Raw genomic sequence first — 21,349 nt, 5'->3', positions numbered from 1 at the left:
AATGCCCAGGCATATCCAACCAGAGATCAGACTGCAAAAACTGTTGCTACAGTGTTGTGGGGGAACTTCATCAGTCACTATGGTTTTCCCCGGAGGCTGCATAGTGATCAGGGAGCCTGCTTTGAGTCTGAAGTTGTGACACTACTCTGCAAACTTGCTGGAATTTCCAAATCTCGAACTACACCCTACCATCCAAGAGGCAATCGAGTAGAAAGATTTAACAGAACTCTGATCGATCTTTTGGGGACACTGGAGGACAAAAAGGAAAGAAGAATGGAGAAAATATGTCAGGCCCCTGGTGCACACCAGGAATGATGTGACTGGAGAAGCTCCTTTTCTTTTTATGTTTGGCAGAGAACCACGTCTCCCCATGGACATTTGTTTCGGCATCAGCCCTCAAGGTTACAACCACAAAACGCATTCACAGTATGTGAGAGACCTAAAGAAAAGACTTAAACATGCTTATGAGTTGGCCTCCAAAAATGCAGAGAAGAGAATGTTGCTGAACAAAACGCGCTGGGATGCCAAAGTGACTGCCATGCCTTTGGAAATAGGTGACATAGTTCTTATAAGGAATCTGAGTCTAAGAAAGAAACACAAGATTTCTGACAAGTGGGAAGCCATTGTTCATATTGTTGTCAAACAGCCTGACGAAAGTATCCCAGTCTATGTTGTCACGCCGGAGGATGGAGAGGGCAGAGAGAGGGTTCTGCATCGAGACATGCTTCTCCCCTGCGGATTCCTACCAGCAGCTTGGAGACCAGATGTTGGAGACGGAGTGGCCCCGAATCCCCTGCTTCACTCTTCAGCGACAAATTAGGAGGACGAATGTGTGATCAACATGTCTAATGTGGTAGAGAATACAGATCAGGAACCACAGGGGGAGGTCGCAGGAACTTCTTTGCAAAGTATGCCACAGTCACAAAATACCCTGAATCCTGATGCTTCTGAGTTCATTTCAGGACAAACAGATTTGGCAGGGTCAGTGGCTGAAGTTAGTCCACGTTCAAGATCCCAAAGACGGCGAGTTCAACCAGCCTACCTTAGTGACTATCAGGTCGGCTCTAAAGTTCATTATCAACCACACAGTTCATGTTCACCGACACAGCAGACACTGGTTTGTAGTTTTTTGGTGTCCTTGCAACAACAACTTGCAGGGTTAGTTCAGTCGCTGACTACTGGTAGTGACGAGGACGTCACATTTTAAGTGGGGGAGGATGTAACCCAGCTGTATTTTATTTGTTTGTTCTGTGTTATTTGATTTTCTGTATTGTTTTTACTTTATGGGTAGTGTCCCTTTAAGAGCAAGGTATGACATCACTTTACGGCAGCGTTCCGACTGCAGTTACTAGGGAAACTCCCGGGCTTTAGCGTTTCAGAGCTGCTGCGGAGCTGCCCTTCTGCATAGCCTTGACTTTTTTATGCCTGATATATGATGTTTTCCTGCTAGTGCATTATTGTGGCCGATATTGGGGAAGGGAACACTGGGAAGGTGCTCCTGTGCCTGCGGAGGAAGAGAGAGAGGCTGCGGGGTTTCTGTGTCTGTGGACGTCGGCTGCCATCGTCATTCTGGGTCGCCATCCCAGCCAGGACAACCTCTTTCATCGTTTCGTACGCATCAGACACGCACACAAATATAGAGCTCTATATGAAGTTTTTTTTTTTTTGCTGGCGAGCTTCTTTTAATTTAATTTATTACCAAGGACCCTGAAAGGATTCCTTATGACCTAAATGTTTTGTTTTTCTTTTCTCTTTGTGGGTTTTCCAGGAAAACTATGACAAAGTGTTGAAACAAAGTTGGATGTGTTTCAGTCCAGTAATTTGTAATAAATAAAGTGGTTGATAGTAAACTGCTGTCTGAACCCGAGTAAATTCTGTTCTTTGGTTACACTTCATTATTATTTTTGAGATACTTGCATTTACTTTATTTATATGCATATTAAAATCTACCTTTTCTAAATACATTTCACTCAAATATCTAAACTTACTCCAATCTGCCTTATTAAAGTTTAATCTCTCCCCACTCTTTTTATACTCATTTCCAATTATTCCTACCCTTATAATTATAGGATAATGATCACTTCCTACTGTATTTCTTTATCAGTCTTGTGAAGTCTCCGAGAGAAGGTGAAGTCCTTCCCACTTCCTGCGTCACACGCACCTGTGTCCAATTAAATTAGCTGTTAATTGAAAAGAGGTGGGAGAGGAGCAGGAGTTCCTCAGACACAGACAGACAGCAGAACAGAGTCGCGGCACCACAAATATACTCACCAAAAGAGTAAGTTTTTATTTAATGTAAAATGTGATGTTTGGAATAGAAGCAGGTTTAATGTGCAACTTTACCATTCAATGGGTGAGTTAATGTAACTTTGAAAGCAGAAAACTTTCGAATTCGTAACTGTGTGAAAACACCTGTTTGCTCCACGATAGCTTGCTACCAAGTGGGCTGGTTAGCACATCCAGGGTAGCCCGCCAGCTGCTCACTTGGTAGCAAGCTACCCTGGATGTGACACATAACTGTTATGCTTAACAAATACTTACAGTATGTTTGTTGATAACAATTAAAAATTGTTGGAGGTTGTTGCCTTCTTAGATGATATTTTCAAGCTCGGTTGAAGAACATGAGGTGAGGTTAATGAGGGTCCTCCAACGCATTGCTAATTTTGGTCTCAAACTGTCCCCTTCTAAATGCAAATTCTTTCAGACTTCTGTGAAGTATTTGAAGTATATCTGCACAGGGGATAATAGAACCTGATCCAGCTGCTGTAAAAGAATGGCTACATTAAACAATTCTGTCAATTAAAAATTGATTTCATTTGTCATTGATTGATCAAATTTTTTTTTCAAGAATGTCTCCCTATAGGTGCCCATTGTGCCATCATCGCACTCAAAAACTGGCTCAGCACCTGATGGCGGCTCATGGTGTTGGGAACTTGGAGGAGGAGGATCATCGTCAACTATGGGACAGGGCGAGTAAACGTAAGGGGACAGCCCTGTCCCGTAGAGGGGTGTGGCTATGCCGCATCTCGCCTTGACGTCCACCTCTCCTCCAAGTTCCACTCGGAGGTGGCCAGGTCGCTGAGTGACGTTATTCAAGGCGTCAAGAGGCAAGTCACAATCATGCGCCTGGCTGTCCTCCGTGCCGCGACTCCTGCTGTCCCGTTGCTGACGACCTGGGACATCGACGACACACTTGAGGTACATTACACTGAATGAAAGGTTCTGAGTGAAACTCTAGAAACTGACTGCATGTTTGTTTGGATTGACAGGAACGTGAAAAAAGATTTGACATGATCTAGTAATTATATTTAAATCCTATCTGTGCTAAATATTTAATATTTACATAATTAACGTTATGTTTTTGACTGTTTGGATTTTAATGCAAAGTGGTAATTGTTTTGTAGATTTTCTTTTGATACTATACAATATTCATGTTCTTCAAACTACTTTTCATTCAAAACTTAATTCCTGTCGACATGTGTCAAGTTTATTTTAAACTAGAAATGAAAAATAAACAAGTTAATATTGTAGTAGTTGGATTATCTGTGTGCTTAGATTTCTAACACTTAGATGTGTGGCTCTCCTTCATCTTCCACACCTTGACTCCTCTTGTTTTTTGTGTCTTTCTTGTAAGATTTTAGTCGCCTTTCTTCTGCCAGCTAACCAGCAGCTGACTCTTTCTTTTCTCTTTTGTGAGTTCTCTATTTTGACCGGTTTTTTGTCCTCTGTCTTCAGCAGAGTATGTCCCAGCTGGCAGTCATGTCATCGAGGAGCGTTCTCACCAGCAGCAGCTCTGAGAATTCCCTGGACATGTCTCCTCTTCAGGTTTGTGATAAAGACTCTTCCTACATCTCAGTTTGATTCTGTCAGAAGCTGTAGAGAAAATACACTGCTCAAAAAAATAAAGGGAACACTTAAACAACACAATGTAAATCAAACTTCTGTGAAATCAAACTGTCCACTTAGGAAGCAACACTGATTGACCCGACGAGGGTCTCTGTTAATCGGTGTTGCTTCCTAAGTGGACAGTTTGATTTCACAGAAGTATGACTTACTTGGAGTTGTATTGTGGTGGTCCCTTTATTTTTTTTGAGCAGTATACTTTTTCAGTTTTTTCATAAGTTTGTGTGCAGTTTGTTCATGAACCAGAATATGTTGAGAAAAGTCGAGCTCATACCACTTCCCCATGCTGGAGATTTTTAGTTTAATAGTAATAATAAATAAAATTACACAGGGGACATCAAGACCCAACAGTAGAGTCAGACGGTAATAAAATTAATCTGGTTGTGTGTTATTGTCCTGCAAACTTTGCTTTAATTCTACTTTTTTCTATTTAATCATTTAATCACATTTAATCACTTGACATCCACCTCCCCTCAAAGCCCACTCCCAGGTGAGACTTGTGGATTCAAGTTGGCCCACTATGCAGCTGAAGGACTTGAACCACAACTTCAAGCGGTGGATCAGAATCTTGGAGCAGGTATGTAAAAATCGATGACCACATTCAATGACCTACCTGTGTTCTCCTTTCCTGCAGGACTGACCTGCTTCTGGTATTGACTCCTTCCCTTCCGGTAGTCTGGCTGCCATTCCCCGCTGGTTGAGTGGCTGACGTCCGGGAGCGGTGGGTCCTGCTGGGGAATGGTCCCGGCAGGACCCGCCGCTCCCTGATGGAGGCGGTATCCCAGCGGGCGTGAGCGCTGGGAGACGGCAGCCATTGGGGAGCGAAGGGTCCTGCTGGGGAATGGTCCCCGCAGAACCCGCCTCTCCCTGTTGGCGGCCGTCTCCCAGCGAAGAATGGCAGCCAGACTACCAGAAGGGAACGAGTCAATACCAGAAGTGGTTCAGAAACTACCACCAGGGACTGAGAGCTTGGAGCCATGGGAGGTACCCACAGAGCCATCGGTCCAGGAGGGACCTGCCTCTGCTCCAGAGCCCGCCGTCCAGGAGGGACCTTCCTCTGCTCCAGAGCCCGCCGTCCAGGAGGGACCTGCCTCTGCTCCAGAGCCCGCCGTCCAGGAGGGACCTTCCTCTGCTCCAGAGCCCGCCGTCCAGGAGGGACCTTCCTCTGCTCCAGAGCCCGCCGTCCAGGAGGGACCTTCCTCTGCTCCAGAGCCCGCCGTCCAGGAGGGACCTTCCTCTGCTCCAGAGCCCGCCGTCCAGGAGGGACCTGCCTCTGCTTCAGAGCCCGCCGTCCAGGAGGGACCTTCCTCTGCTCCAGAGCCCGCCGTCTAGGAGGGACCTTCCTCTGCTCCAGAGCCCGCCGTCCAGGAGGGACCTTCCTCTGCTCCAGAGCCCGCCGTCCAGGAGGGACCTGCCTCTGCTTCAGAGCCCGCCGTCCAGGAGGGACCTGCCTCTGCTCCAGAGCCCGCCGTCCAGGAGGGACCTGCCGCAAAACTCATGTCCCCTCCTCCTGTCCGATGACTGCAGTCCGTTAGAACTTTTTTTGTCCAGCGTCGACGACGACGGTAGAGGAGGCGGACGAGCAACTTGAAGTTCTACTTTAAGGAAGTAGAACTTCCTTGAACTTTGTACGAGTGGCTTTTGTAACCATTTGTTTTTTTTTGTCATGTGAATTTCCCCTGCACTTTTTTTTTTCTATTCCACTTATTAGGTTTGAAGTCTTTTTTTTTACGTTTTTGCACCTTATTTTCTTTAATATTTTGCACTTTATTATAGTCCATCGAGTCTTTGTGTTTTATTTTTTCATACAAGTACTTGCATTTCCTTTTTTGCACTTGTATTTTGAGTCTTTGTGTTTTTTTTAATACATGTACTTACCATGTCCTTTTTTTTGCACTTTATTTATAAATAAAAAAATGTGTCAAAATCAAAACTCTATCATTTAAAATGGCAACAATCCGGGAGCATTGTGTCGTGTTGGGTAAGTGCCTTCCTTCCTTTCCAAGACTTTTTTTTTTGTACATGAAGGGTTCTCTGCTCTGAGCATGCCGACCTCGAACCGGGGACTCCCTGCCGGCAGTGGCGGAGCTAGACTTTTAAAGTTGGGGGGGGCCAGGACTACCTCTGGGGGGGCAACATTTTAAATGTGTGTGTGCACATATATATAATTTAAAAAAATAACAACTGAATATTTGGTTAGTTTTTAAGCCCCTCTGTCATTTGACATGTTATAATTAACACCTTTGACTGGCGCACATGGAGACATGATACGCAGAGTTGATCGCAGAGGAAACTAAAATCAATCAAATTAAAGATCCTTTCTGAATATCATCTCATGGACACTGAACTAAATGCGTCTTTCTGACCGGGAGCTGACAGCGTGTTGAAGAGTTATGGACACCTTGGTTAGGAAGCTCTGATTGGACAGGTAATTTGACGGGTAACAATATTTCGGGTCGCACCAGAATTATTTGCCTGATGGTGGTTCGGGCTTCTGATGAGTTTACATTTAATGAGTTTGGAGCACACAGAGAAAACCTAAAGAGAATGTGATCTACTTATTGTAGTTTATGTAGAGGAATAACAGCTGACTGTTGAGAGAGGAAAGAAATTAAAGTGCAGATCCGTTAGGCAGAAACAAGCGCAGAGCGCTGGGCAATAAATGCACGTAAATGCTCCAATTAATCCCACATGAGATGACAAACGCCAAATATACAATATATAGTTACACTGCTTACGTTAATGGTGTTTTAAAAACAAAAGCAGTAAAAACTTAACCTAGTTAATATGCCAGATTCCCTCCTCACCCTCATCTTGATGAGAACAGAGAGCAGTTCGCTGGTTTCTGTCCAGACTGTGATCAGCTGACCACTTGGTGCGCAGACAGTTTCAACTTTACGCACAGAGAACATCGTGGAGCTCATTATTAATCAGACTAAGAACAACATCAGTCAGAGGATCATCTCTGATCTGGACGATTTAACGGACCAGAGACTTTGGAGCTCCTAGCGCAGCTGATCCGCTTCTGCTGGTTTTTCTCCCGCAGAGGGAAGTGATGCGGGATCAGGAAACGATCAGAGTTCTGCCGTCTTCTAATCACGTCATTTTGTGAAATGTTACCTGATTTCAAAAACGTTCTAGCAGAGAAATAATAAATGTTTCGTTTGATGACTACAAATTGCAAATAAAATTTTTTTTTCTTTGACAGACAACAAAAAACTCCAGCGCCACCTCTGCTCCAAACTACGAACATTGTCGGCCCCTCTTCGGTTTTTTCTCTTTTTTGCGGAGGATCAATAAATAACTTATTGGTGTTTTACAACCACCAGGTATGAAGCGCTTTAGCCTTTGAGTTGCACCACAGCGCAGCATAACTGAAACACCCAGGAGAAGAATATCAGCTTGTTGTTATGAGTATAAAGGAGGCTGGTATCGCGCCTGATAAAAATCTATTTATTTATGTCATCACATGGACTTATATAAAGTTTTATACATTTCTTTTGATATATTTATTATTGTTTTTCTTCTTTATATAATAGGCTGGCTTAGAATGATTACAAATAACGTGCAGGAATAACCTGGTGCTGTTACATGTCAATCATCTGGGGGGGCCACTGGGGGGCCAATCAGATGACAGGGGGGCATTGGCCCCCCTCTGGCTACTGGACCACTTTGCTGATGGGGTCGGTGCAAGATTGTTTGGCGACTCAATGTAAAATGCCACGCAATGGCGGCAAATGCTCCTTGGGGTTCGGGGAGTCAACAGCCATTTCGTGGCATTTGAACGGGAATGAGGGAGCGTTTTGAGCCATGCGGTGGCATGTGTAGTAACATGCAAAATCCACCGAGTGGCGCTCTTGTCTTTGACGATCTGGATTTCGGCGTGGGCTGCGCGGAGGTTTTGGGTTCAGCCATTGGGGTTTATTTCGGCCATGAGGTGTCATGGTGTTTCCCGGGTCCCGTCAAGTGGGGATTTGGGCTCGTGGGGTTCTACGGGGTCGTTAGGGAGCATGTTTAGCCATATGGAAACCTTTGGTTATTTTCCAAAGGGTGTGTTTGTGGGGTGAACTGATGCGGGTGGGTGGGGGTGTGTGTGAGAGGCCAACCATGGGGGATGTTTTGGCCCTGCGCACGTCGACCTCCGAAGAGCGGAGGAGCCATTATGGCTTTGGGGGAGGGGGGGGATTTTAACCCCCGCCCTCGATCGTGACGCGTGGCATACGCTACACATCTTAATTTCGGACCGTAAATTATTTCATTTTGGATTTTTTAATTTAATTTTAAACCAGATTTGTTTTTTGTTTTATATTAGCTCAGGTCAATGCTATGCCATAGAAGGTTAAAGAACTGTAAAAAAGCAAAATCCGAAAATGTTTTTTTTTGGGTTAATATTTTCAAATGAATAAAATGTAAATGAGTGAGTTACTAAAATGCAAACTCAAAGTGTTATGCAACATGCAAAAAGTCAACAAAATGTTAGATTAATATATGTTTTAAAAGTTAAGAACTAAAACAGGAACCAAATTTAATAAAAGGTAAAATGAATAAAAGGTAGATATTACTGAAACGTTAATAAAATGTAAAATTAGAAATGTTAAGATACTATCCTTTAATGTCAATGAAGCAATAAGGAATAATGCGTAAAACGATCTATTAGTACGTTAAACCAAACTTGTTTGAAATTTTAAGGTAATATTTAAAAGTTAATGAACCACAGAAAGGATGCAATGTTAAATGAAATGGCAAGAAAAGCTTAGAAGTAATGAATATGGAAAGGCACAGAACATACAACTAATTCTAAACAGCAAACCAATAAATCAGGATCAAGGCAGCACAGTCAAAATATACTGGTATGAATGAACTATGATGAGGAAACAAGTAAAGATGCTTTCTAAGTAAAATGTAATAATAGTAATAAAATTTAATCATATCAGTCTCTCTATAGCGAGACCTATCAACGTCAAATCAGTTTCTGCGTGTGTCCAGATGTTGAGCCGGCGCAGCTCGATGGGAAACCCTGACAGGCCCGCGAGGCTTCAGTGGCGTTTCAGCTGTAAACTGGTCCACCAATCGTGGAAGGTGCCCACAGTCTCACATCCCGGCACACCCAGAAAGGATTGGACTTCATTCTGCAACACAAAAAACACAACAAAAGGGAAATCAATGGATTATATAAAGAAATTTAAAGTGAAGGAAAGCATCTATTTTCGTCACTAGATACTAGTACTGCCCTTAAACTCTGGAAAGCTGAAGTTCCACGGTCGTCTTTTGGTTCTGGGAAACCATCTGATAGGCAGGTGGGGTTCTATTGGTACCGCTGCTCTTCTCTATGTTGGAGGTGATGCACTGAACAGCCAAGGACCTCAGGCAGGGAGCAGCAGAATCCACAGGTGATGAGGAGAGCAAGGAGGACGATTCTTTCAGATTGTGCATCTTCATAATGTTTTTTCTTTTTTTTTAAAAAAAAGGCTGCTCCTTGTAGCTGAAGATCAGGGTTTTTTTTTAATATACTAAGCCAATAGAGCATCAATATATCAATAGCATCTGTTATTTAAGTTCTCCTCTTAATAATAGTTAAAGAAATGCTTAAATTAAGTAACACATTTTAACCTTCAAAAATAGCTTTGCTTGTTTTAAGTGTAGCCATATTCATAGGATCAGACAAACCAAACAAAAAATCATGTAAAGGATCAGATTATGAAATGAATGTGCAAAACTGCCCACAGTCATGCTTTAGCAAAGGAATATCATTTGAAATGTAAGCGAAGCTCTCGATTTACCGGTCGATCTACGTTCCCACCCTCATCTATGGTCATGAGCTTTGGGTCATGACCGAAAGAACGAGATCACGGGTACAAGCGGCCGAAATGGGTTTCCTCCGCAGGGTGGCTGGGCTCTCCCTTAGAGATAGGGTGAGAAGCTCGGTCATCCGGGAGGGACTCAGAGTAGAGCCGCTGCTCCTCCACGTCGAGAGGAGCCAGTTGAGGTGGCTCGGGCATCTGGTAAGGATGCCTCCTGGACGCCTCCCTGGTGAGGTGTTCCGGGCACGTCCCACCGGGAGGAGGCCTCGGGGAAGACCCAGGACACGCTGGAGGGATTACGTCTCTCGGCTGGCCTGGGAACGCCTTGGGATTCCCCCGGAGGAGCTGGAAGAAGTGGCTGGGGAGGGAAGTCTGGGCCTCCCTTCTGAAGCTGCTGCCCCCGCGACCCGACCCCGGATAAGCGGAAGAAAATGGATGGATGGATGGATGGATGGATGGATAAGTATATGAATTATCCCTAATAGAAACTTTACCAGAAAATTTAAACCCTCTATAAATCTTTTGCTTTTGTTATTTTAATTAAATTCAGTCATATAGTCCTCATTTAACAATAAGAAGTAACCCGCTATACTAAAGGCTTGTAACATATTGTCAATAGTGTGAAAAGGTAATGATACGTGTTAATTTAAGATCTTTTGTAATATATTCCATTCATGTCATAAAAGATAACCCTGTTTTGTCTCAAACCAAAAACTGTAAATTATGATTATGAGAAATGTTTAGACATTTTAGACAGACCTTGAATCAATAGTTACATATTGCACTAGATCTTTAGCTTAATTCTGTCAATCTGTTTGACCCGCTTTAAGCAGTTCCATAATTGCTCATTTGTAAATCCCAATTTAGACCAATTTACTTTGAATCTTTGTATTTTTCTTCTCATTTTAAAACCTCATGTAATTAGCCTGTTTTTTTTTTTTACAAGCATAAAGTTAACCCTGTCACTCCATATTTAACTGACTTCATGGTTTTAAATCCCAAAAGATTGGTTCTTTTGAAACCCTTCTATAAAATATTTATTTAACCGTATTACCCTCTTTTGTAGTGTTTATCATATTTATCAATGTTTTTGGCAGTTTTGGGGAGAAATTTGATACAACTAGATTTATTAAATTATATAATTTTCAGGTTAGACCTTTCTGCATGACTTGGTTAAACAGATTATTTTGAGTTATAGCCAGAGAGAAGCAAACAATTTATTCCCTGTTTTAAACAACTCTATTTTGTAGAAATCTATTTGACACATGACATCATTGTTAATTTTAATGTATACAATTCAGAATATTCAGTATTACTTTGGAAACTCATTCGAATAGTTAAAACATTTGTGAATTTTGATTTAACCTCTTTTATATTTTGCTGAAGCCCAAAACTGAAAAATTTCTCAATAGATCAGATTAACTCACAATTTGTAGATTAGATTAATTCCATGCATCTCCCCGTTTCTGTATTGAAACACTGTTTAAGTGTTTCAATACAGAAACTCCCAAGAAACCCACTCAAATCATTTAGCCCACATTTCTTTCATTGCTAACTATAACAGTTGGATTTAATTTGAACAGGGTGTTTACACCTCAGTGAAAGAATTGAATATTTGGTTGACAATATGTGCAGTAAACCCATCATTTGGTTCAGTAATTTTCTGAAGAGTAATTTTCCTAAGATTTGAAATGGATTCAAATAAACTTAAATCAAAACTTGAGATACTAGTCCTGCTGCATGATGTGGTAAATGACATCAAGAGGGAGGTGACCCTCAGGCGGTTGGCAGCGCTACGGGCATCGAACCCTCATGTTCCTTTGGTGACGACCTGGGACCGGGAAGCCCTGGATCAGGAGGTGACCGGCCCGGGACCCTCGAGCTTCTCCTCGAGACCTTTGTGTTCAATGGACCTTAAGCTTGGTAAGGTCCATTACACTGAATGAAAGGTTCTGAGTCAGAAACTCTAGAAACTGACTGCATGTTTGTTTGGACCCAGCCAGCTGCCTCCAGGCTGGAATAGATGGAATCAGGACCGGGGTTCTGCAGCTGTGACCAATAAACCATCGTCTCTTCTGACATATGCTGGAGACATGACTCGGTCCATAAATCAGAACAGCTTGAAGGTGCTGGGACGAGGGTAAGTCCCACAATTTAAGCCTCCTTCAAAGTACACAGGTATTACAAAATGAAATATGTGAAGGAAAAACAGTTTTAGATGAACTATAGTATTAAAAAAAATCACTAATATGTAACATGTTTTGGACTGTTTTACTATCAATGTGTTTGATTTTCCATAGGTGAGCTACTGGGCGTTGACTACCTTCTAAGTCAAACAGGAAAGCCACTGAAACTCAGAACAGACAGATGTTCTGCTGGAAGGTGTGGAGGCAAATGTAGCGGAGGAAGATGAAGGCTTTGTGGACGAGGAAGCTTGGGACTTTCTAGTATCGGAGCTAGACGATGAGACCCTTTTCTCTGCTACATCACAGCTCGAATCCTCCACCCAGCCTGGCATTGCTGTGCCTATGTCAGAGGTGGGCATTCTTAGTAAGCTGTAGAATTGAAGAAAAATAAAAAATAACTTCAACATTTTTTGTTGTTTTCTCAGGGTTTAGATGAGGTCGGTGTACCAGGCCTGGGCAAAGTTGACAGCTTGGCTGAGTATCTGGTGGAGCTAAGGAGCAAAACCTCACTGGTGCTGACCAACCAGGAGGTGAGTCACATGCGTTGTTGCTTGCTGCAGACATGCACACACCTTTCACCTCACTTGCATATTGCTGTGTCCTCATGTATAATTGTTTTATTTTCCTGTTTAGGTGAGCTGCATTGTTGCTCTGTGGCAGAACCTGCTGGAGTTTGATGAACAGAGGGTGGTATTTGCTGCAAGGCATCAAGAGAAATTGAACATTGGGAGGTTTTGGTCCCCCAAGAAGAGGCAGGAATTTACTCCTGGGGTTGAGAGTGTGAAGAGGCATGCTTTAACCACTCCATCTGCCCAATGGCCAGACTGCTGCCGCCTGGTGGAGACCATCTTTGTCCGGCTGTGCAATATCCGTCGTAGTCCAAAGAAAAGAGGGGCAGGCACAGTCTCCAGGTGGGATTTAATCCTTCAAGAGTAAAGGAAGATCAGGCAGCTCGTTCTGGCAAATGGAGCCGTGATGGGGCAGACAAACCTGCAGCTAGTGGATGTGAGCTACACCACCCTGGTTCAGTGGCATAACAGAAGGGTCAAAAGGCAAGAAACCGCTGTGGTACTTCAAGGGTTAAACCTTCCCAGCCGCTTTTCTGTTGCTGCTGACCCACTTCTGCCTGCAAATATACGTCCGCATTACGGCGTACCACATTCAGGGCCACTGCATTCGTACAGGCTACCATCCAACACTGTGGGGCAGTCAAAATAAAAAAAGAAAGCTACAATTCACTGATGGGACAAATCCATCAGGACAGCGGCAGCTTCTCCCTGCCCCACCCAAAAGGCCTCAGCTAGTGGCAATTACTCCAGTGGCACCACAGGGATCCGTTATCCTCACTACCCAACAGCAACAGAGTTTGTGGAGCCTCTCCACCCCTCCTCCACATGCTTATGCTGTGGCCCCTGCTCTGGACTCTGCTGTGGCCCCTGCTCTGGACTCTGCTGTGGCCCCTGCTCAACCTGGTAGAGAACCTCGAAAACTGACGCACAAAGTTTTGCACAACACATGCAAAAAATGTGGGCAGTTTAGAATAGCTGAAACAGGACACAGCCAATATAGGGGGCAAATTTACTGTCCCTCTAATGAAAGTCTCACTTTCACCTCCCAGTGAGCTGAATTTGTTCCAGCAGTGACTGGAACAAATTAAAAAGAAAAAAATAAATGTTTTCTTTACTTTAAATAACTTCACAAACTGTTTCATATAGTTTTTATTTAGTTCACAGAGTGATATTTATTTTGTTTTGGGTTGATTGATGTCATTGTGTACACCAAGTAATTCAACAAACCATAGTGTAAAAGGTTTCAAGTCCTTCAGCAAACCACACATTTCTTGGTTTAAGAAAGAAATGGGAGACTTCAATGGAAATGTGTTGCATCCAAATGCTACAATGTTTTTGGACTAACTAAAAATGTTTAATTCACCGTCTTAATTGTTGATGAATAAATATTTGGTTCTTTGAAATCGATGAGGTCTATGGTCTTTTACTGTGAGTAAATGTTAGCTGCTTCCAATTCTGAATTATTGGTAATAATTTTAAGCATACACTAGAAAAAAAATATTCACTTCACTCAAAAAGTACTTAAGGAAAGACACTTGAAAGAATATTTTAGTTTCAGTCATTGTTTAGCTGTGAAAAATGAAAATAAGCACTGGGTATGATTACGGACATTAAAATATACTGTATATAGCATACAGTATAATTTAACATCAATTTGACTATATTGGTAGAATAAAAAAAATTAAGGAATTCATCAGTTTTAAAACGAAAGCCTTTTATTACAAAGTGTTGTGTTTTACTTTACAGTACTACACCATCTGTACAAAAAAGCATTTAAAATGTTTTCAAGATACAAAAAAAACAAACAAACAGTCATTACTTCATAACACTTAAACATTGATTGTGCGAAATCTTTTCACTAAAACATAGTATGGCGACTGGTAGGATCGAACTCACGACTCTGGGATCGGCCTCACTCTTCCCCTTCCTCAACCATTCAATGGGTGAGTTAATGTAACTTTGAAAGCAGAAAACCTTCGAATTTGTAACTGTGGAAACACCTGTTTGCTCCACGATAGCTTGCTACCAAGTGGGCTGGTTAGCACATCCAGGGTAGCCCGCCAGCTGCTCGGTTGGTAGCAAGCTACCCTGGATGTGACACATAACTGTTATGCTTAACAAATACTTACAGTATGTTTGTTAACAATTAAAAATTGTTGGAGGTTGTTGCCTTCTTAGATGATATATTTTCAAGCTGGGTTGAAGAACATGAGGTGAGGTTAATGAGGGTCCTCCAACGCATTGCTAATTTTGGTCTCAAACTGTCCCCTTCTAAATGCAAATTCTTTCAGACTTCTGTGAAGTATATCTGCACAGGGGATAATAGAACCTGATCCAGCTGCTGTAAAAGAATGGCTACATTAAACAATTCTGTCAATTAAAAATTGATTTCATTTGTCATTGATTGATCAAATTCTTTTTCAAGAATGTCTCCAAGATGCCCCATCTGCCAACACCGAACATCAAAACTGGCGGGGCATCTAAGGATGGAGCATGGTGTCAGGAACTTGGAGGAGAGGCGGATCCTTGTCAACTACGGGTCAGGGCGAGTTAACATCAGGGGACAGCCCTGTCCCGTAGAGGGGTGCGGCTATGCCGCATCCCGACTTGACGTCCACCTCTCCTCCAAGTACCACTCGGAGGTGGCCAGGTCGCTCCTTAGTGACGTGCTTCAAAACGTTAAGAGGTAACCATCATGCGCCTGGCGGTCCTCCGTGCCGCGACTCCTGCTGTGCCGTTGATGACGACCTGGGACATCGACGACACACTTGAGCTACATTACACTGAAAGGTGTCCACCTCTCCTCCAAGTACCACTCGGAGGTGGCCAGGTCGCTCCTTAGTGACTATATTCAAGGCGTCCAAAGGCGCGTCACAATCATGCGCCTGGCGGTCCTCCGTGCCGCGACTCCTGCTGTGCCGTTGCTGACCACCTGGGACATCGAAGCACTTGAGCTACATTACACTGAATGAAAGGTTCCGAGTCAGAAACTCTAGAAACTGACTGCATGTTTGTTTGGATTGACAGGAACGTGAAAAAAGACTTGACATGATCTAGTAATTATATTTAAATCCTATCTGTGCTAAATATTTACATAATTAACGTTATGTTTTTGACTGTTGTTTGGGTAGGAATTGTCCTTGTCCAAATGAGGTCAAAACTGGAGCTGGTGGACCGTAGCAGAAACCCAAAGAAGTGGATGGCGCTTGTGGCACCTGGTTCTGCTCACAGTGGGACCAAGCAGATGATGGTGGCTGATCAGTCTGTGGATACAAGAAGCTGGCAGGAACTGGGGCCTGTGAAAAGTGTCCTTCCTGGTATGATGGAGGATAATGCTGTGTGAAGCCAGCTTTTCCACCAACCCGTTGACTGATCAGTGCCTCGCCTTCACCGTTTTCAGGTTCCTTAAACTCCATGCTTTTATGTCCGTGTTCCACAGGAATGGAGGGGAGCCGTCTCGCTTCTGGGAAGGAGGCGTCAGCCACGGACACCTTCGGAGGAAGTTTCACACCTTGGAGAAGAGAGTCCCTGTCTGTTCTCTTCTGCCGCTCATGTAGCCTGAAAGATAAAAACAGAAATTGTTTCCTTTCAAAGTCAAGCCATCTTTAAAGTGCAATATCTGTTGAAAATAAAGGACTTCTTACCAAGCACACACAGTGGTATTGTTGATGGTGACTAACAACAAGTTGGTCTCGTCCTGTATGGGCTGGGGGTCCTCAAGCAGTTGTTTAATGTGGCAGTATGTTTGAACAATAGACTGCGGGATGGGTAAAACCTTCCCCTTGGTGTCTTTTGGCCGGTTTCTTGCTTGCTGATATTCTTTCAACAGCTTAAGGCAAATGCACTCAGACACTCTGAGTCACAGGTCTCTGGGCAGCCTGGCCATGAAGAGTCTGTGTGACAAACGGGTCATTGAAATAGTAGAAAAACACTAAAGTTCATCAACACTGATTTGATTGGAGCAGCAATGAAGTGCAGTAGAAAAGTACTTCTCATTTTGATGAGCTCAGCAAACCCACATTAATCTCCTAAGCTTAAAACTTTACAACGCTGAGAAAAAAAAAAAATGTATTTGGCTTCCATGAGTGAATATGCAAACAAGTTATCCATTGTGTCAAAAATCAGACAGGTTACCTTTCAGCTGCTTGCTGACCAGGTGCAGAGCCACTTTGTTTCCGGGAAGCCCTCCATGGTCCTGGTAACGTGCTCTTCTTGTTTTTTAAGGTGTATTTGGGGGGCTGCTTGTCCATAGCATGCAGGTTAGAATACAGCTGCAAGACATTTTCTACCTCTGTTGTTGACAATGCAGTTATTGTTCTGTTGGGGCTCAAAAGGTTCTCTGCCAAGCTGTCAACTGCCTCCCATCCAGGAAAACCTCTGTAGTCACACCGGGTCTCCTTAAAAAATAAGAAATAAAAAAATTGGTACAGATATATACACAGTCATTTCTTTGTTATCTCCAAGAATTTCCTGGAACTTCTGGTTGATCGGACTGGATAATCCATATTTGTACCAAAGGAAAAGGCCAACATGCCACAGAAGAAAAAGAGAGAAATAACAGTCTAAACCAGTGGGTCCCAACAAGTGCTGCAGAAGCCTTTTAATCATTTAAGTAAGCTGTTTGCAAGCAGGACACTTAAAACATGCAGTGGAGGGGTACATGAGGACCAGACTAGGGAACTACTGGTTTAAATAAAGTAGATTAAAGTTTAAAATCAAGTACCGTTTCAGATTTATTAATTAAAAAAAACAGTACAGTGTGAAAGTCCTAGGCACATTCGAACCCTCAAAACCATGAAAGTCCGACTTATCCAGCCTTGCAAGAACAATAGGTGTCAGTGATCTTGTCCACAGCTATATTTATGCTGAGGGTGTGAGGATCTGCTATTTTCCTCATCGACCGGTAGCATTTAGCTGTGACGCACAATGTTGGAGGCATCGCGTGGCCAAAACTCCTTGATGTCGTTCAAAAAAGATGACATGAACTTGTTGGTTCCCCTGTCCATTGTCGTGGCTGATATTTTGCGAACATGTGGCAGAAATGCTACACTAATCGACTCAGAAATTCTCTGCAGAGAGTCAGTCGAAACGAAAAATGCCATAGAAGCTTCTTCTTCTTCTTCTTGTATTATGGCGGTTGGCAAACAACTTATAGGTGCATTACAGCCACCTTCCAGACTGGAGTATAGATTAGATGGCCTATCGCTATAATCTTCCCATAATATCAGACTTCCTAAGAAAACCAAAAATGCTGTCAAATGCTACATCCCCAGACGATCTTTGCAGCAAATTTTTAATATCTAAATCATTTTTATTTCTATTTAACTCTCCAACACCTCTCTTTCCAGACTATACTTATTACATTCTAGAAAAATATGCTGCTCCGTTTCCGACTCTCCACAATAACTACACAAACCAGTACTGTGTTTATTAATTATTTTCAGAGTACTATTGAGCCCCGTATGCCCAAACCTTAATCTGGATATAATATCCTCTTTTTATTCCTATTACTTTCCCTACATTCCCCTACTTTTTTTTTAATGCTATAATAAAATCTTGCCTTTTCTTCTCTATCCCATAGTTCCTGCCATTTCTTTTTAATATATATTTTACTTATACTTTTGACCTCATTTCTGTTTATTTTGATATTTACCTCAACACTATCCCTTTTTGTTGCACTCTTAGCAAATTTATCCGCCAACTCATCCTACTATTCCAATATGAGCAGGAATCCAAATTAACTTAACCCTGGACCCATATTTTTTAATTCTAAAAATTAATTAATATTCAATATGATATCTTGTCTCGTTTCTGAATTCTGTTCTAAAATACTTATTAATGCACTACTTGAATCTGAACAAATCAATATTTCTCTTTTTTTCTCGTTTCCTCACTCTATTCTAGAGGCATTAATATAGCCATTAGCTCACCTGTATAAACTGTCAATCTGTCTGTTATTCTTTTATTTTTCATAATATGCAAGTCCGGAATTATAAATGCTATTCCAATTTTTTCATTTATTATTTTAGAAGCATCTGTATATACTTGTAAATACTCAGCATATTCTTTATTTTTATACCTTTCCACCTCTTTTTTTTCTATTTGTCTGCCTTTTTCCAATAAGCTTAAATCAAATTCAGGTTTTCCACTTAACCAAGATGGAGTATCGGGAATACTCACCACAGGACTAATTAAATAATGATTTATTCCCATCTTACTTATCTCATCGTTTATAATCCATCCAAAACTATTTGACATTTAAAACATCTAATTGGTCGTGGGACATACTCTCTTACATTGTAGGACAAATATCCTAAATAGACTTTTTCTGGGAGTTTTTCTTCATCAAACTCTATCAGGATACTTTCACTGTTGGTTTTTTCTCCATTTTTAAAGGTCTGAAGCCTTCTTACATTTTTTATTTTTCCTCCTTTGAGATTTGATTTGATTTCCTCATCTGACACCTCCACTGGGATCCCCCAAATCACTCCCTTCCTCCATTTACTTCCTTCTTGTACCACACTCTATATTTTCCCATTTCTCTCATCCTACATGCTCTGTCTTTTTGTTCCTCTGTATTACAACTTACCATTAAGTTTCCATCTCTTAGTACTTTTGCATTAGTGATATCCCCCACTTGATTCTTCAGAATCGTGGAAAGTTATGAGAGGCCCCAAGGGACAAAACCTACAAACTCTCTTTCATTCACTATCAAACTCTCTTTCATTCACTATCAAACTCTCTTTCATTCACTATCAAACTCTCTTTCATTCACTATCAAACTCTCTTTCATTCACTATCGTTTGATTGCAACGGAAGTTAACTTAAAATTTCAGTTTCTGATTGGACCCCAGGCAGAGTAGGCGGGTTTTCGCGGACAGGAAAATAGCTGAGCGGCAGCGACTCACAGAATGACATCGTTAGCGCTCCTACAGTAATGTCAGCAATATCAGAAGAGTTTTGAAGCCGACAGCCAGCATCAGAAACCCCATCTATCAGTGGGAAAAAGCTAGCCGCCACTTCGGAAATGGCAGTAAAGCCAGCCTGCACTTGATTTTAATGTGCGCGACAGCACAAGTTATGGCGCTCTCTTTTCAAAATAAAAGTGGATTTCCGGTTAATATTTGATTCACACGTCAAGTTTCTCTCCGGCGGCTATAAGAGGCTAAAACTTTGTGTTAATTTGCAAAACGACATTATCAGAATTTTTTTATATATATTGTGTAGGCAAAAAAATCCTGTAAAGCACATACGTACAACCTCAGTTAAAATTGGTCTTATAGGTGTCCCTGCGTCATCCTGAAGTGAAAGAATTATTGCTTATGTAATCCGAAAGATTTTTTGCATGTCAAATGTCAGCAATTTTGATAAAGGTAGAACATTTGTGGTTTACAGAATTTTTTTACCCACATATTAATTTATTTTCAGATATATGATTTCCTTTAGCAAATCAACACAAAGTTTTACATTTTTAAAGCCGCAGGAGAGAAACATGAATCAAACATAAACCGCACAGTGAAAGAGAGTTTGTAGGTTTTGTCCCTTGGAGCCTCTCATAGAAAGTTTAACTGGACTGATCTCTTCATTAACTCCAACAATCACTTTGAACTCTCTCACTTACCTCTCCATTTCCTCTTCAGACTCATCCCAGCTTTCACTACTCTTCCCTTCTTTTCTCCACCTGCCGTCGCTGAAGAATTTCCTCTTTTTGAACTCATCCTTTCACTATTCGATGTTTCAGAACTCCCGTCTCTTTCACCATTTCCCCACTCTGGTCCACTCACAGCACAGCTGTGTCTACCCGCCGTAGTCTTCGTCCAAAGTTCGTTCACCAGTCCTCGGGATTTCCCGATAGAGTCTTGAACATTCCCCCGACGCCGACTTCCAGAAGTCCGAGGTATTCTTAACTCTTTATCTTCATCTTCTCCTTTTTCAGTTCTTGATTTCAACTTTTAACCATCAATCAGCTACTTAGATTCCACCTGCTCAGACGGAACCTCCCACCTTCCTCCATAGAAGCTATTAGCTCTGCGAGGCTGTTAATGTGAGACATGAAGTCACGTGGGACTTTCGAGGGGCGTTTCTGGGCGGAGCTTGGTAAGGTCCATTTCACTGAATGAAAGGTTCTGAGTCAGAAACTCTAGAACAGTGTTTCTCAACCCTGGTCCTCAATGCCCCTGCTCTGCATGTTTTAGATGTGCCTCTATTCCAGAACAGCTGATTCAAATGATTGCATGACCATCAAGTGGTGCAGAAGCCTGTTAATCACCCAGAGATACAATTCAGGTGTGTGGCAGAAGGGAAATACCTAAGACATGCAGGACAGGGGGGCGCTGAGGACCAGGGTTGAGAAACACTGCTCTAGAAACTGACTGCATGTTTGTTTGGATTGACAGGAACGTGAAAAAAGATTTGACATGATCTAGTAATTATATTTAAATCCTATCTGTGCTAAATATTTAATATTTACATAATTAACGTTATGTTGTTTTTGACTATTTTTTATTTAGTTCACAGAGTGATATTTATTTTGTTTTGGGTTGATTGATGTCATTGTGTACACCAAGTAATTCAACAAACCATAGTGTAAAAGGTTTCAAGTCCTTCAGCAAACCACACATTTCTTGGTTTAAGAAAGAAATGGGAGACTTCAATGGAAATGTGTTGCATCCAAATGCTACAATGTTTTTGGACTAACTAAAAATGTTTAATTCACCGTCTTAATTGTTGATGAATAAATATTTGGTTCTTTGAAATCGATGAGGTCTATGGTCTTTTACTGTGAGTAAATGTTAGCTGCTTCCAATTCTGAATTATTGGTAATAATTTTAAGCATACACTAGAAAAAACACTTCACTAAAAAAGTACTTAAGGAAAGACACTTTAAATA

General features: G+C 41.9%; 2 protein-coding genes and 1 long non-coding RNA gene across 4 annotated transcripts; 2 read left to right on the top strand and 1 right to left on the bottom strand.

Moving 5' to 3' along the window:
- Window positions 1-4,016: 4,016 nt before the first annotated feature.
- Window positions 4,017-5,623, top strand: LOC145553825 (uncharacterized). Its single transcript, XM_081612829.1, has 2 exons — window positions 4,017-4,393; window positions 4,538-5,623. The coding sequence occupies exon 2, from the start codon at window positions 4,745-4,747 to the stop codon at window positions 5,492-5,494; it is 750 nt and encodes a 249-aa protein (XP_081468955.1). The 5' UTR covers window positions 4,017-4,393; window positions 4,538-4,744; the 3' UTR covers window positions 5,495-5,623.
- Window positions 5,624-11,326: 5,703 nt separating this feature from the next.
- LOC145553826 (uncharacterized) lies at window positions 11,327-13,117 on the top strand. The gene is made up of 4 exons (XM_081612832.1): window positions 11,327-11,844; window positions 12,005-12,241; window positions 12,316-12,420; window positions 12,524-13,117. Exons 2-4 carry the CDS (start codon window positions 12,233-12,235, stop codon window positions 12,824-12,826), a joined length of 417 nt encoding a protein of 138 aa, XP_081468958.1. The 5' UTR covers window positions 11,327-11,844; window positions 12,005-12,232; the 3' UTR covers window positions 12,827-13,117.
- A 1,035-nt stretch (window positions 13,118-14,152) lies between these two features.
- On the bottom strand, window positions 14,153-20,117 carry LOC145553827 (uncharacterized). Of its 2 annotated transcripts, XR_014089872.1 has the most exons (4): window positions 20,081-20,117; window positions 16,594-16,856; window positions 16,104-16,352; window positions 14,153-16,017 (listed from the first exon to the last, which is right to left on the bottom strand). It is a non-coding gene; the product is annotated as an uncharacterized LOC145553827 (long non-coding RNA). The 2 variants fall into 2 exon arrangements; XR_014089871.1 differs by having other exon boundaries at window positions 14,153-16,352.
- Between the last annotated feature and the right edge of the window lie 1,232 nt (window positions 20,118-21,349).

This window comes from Poecilia reticulata, chromosome 11, assembly GCF_904066995.2.
Source record: "Poecilia reticulata chromosome 11, P_reticulata-male-v2, whole genome shotgun sequence".
NCBI lineage: Eukaryota > Metazoa > Chordata > Actinopteri > Cyprinodontiformes > Poeciliidae > Poecilia > Poecilia reticulata.
Note: the sequence above shows the minus strand (reverse complement) of the source record. Positions and strands in the feature narration are given on the sequence as shown.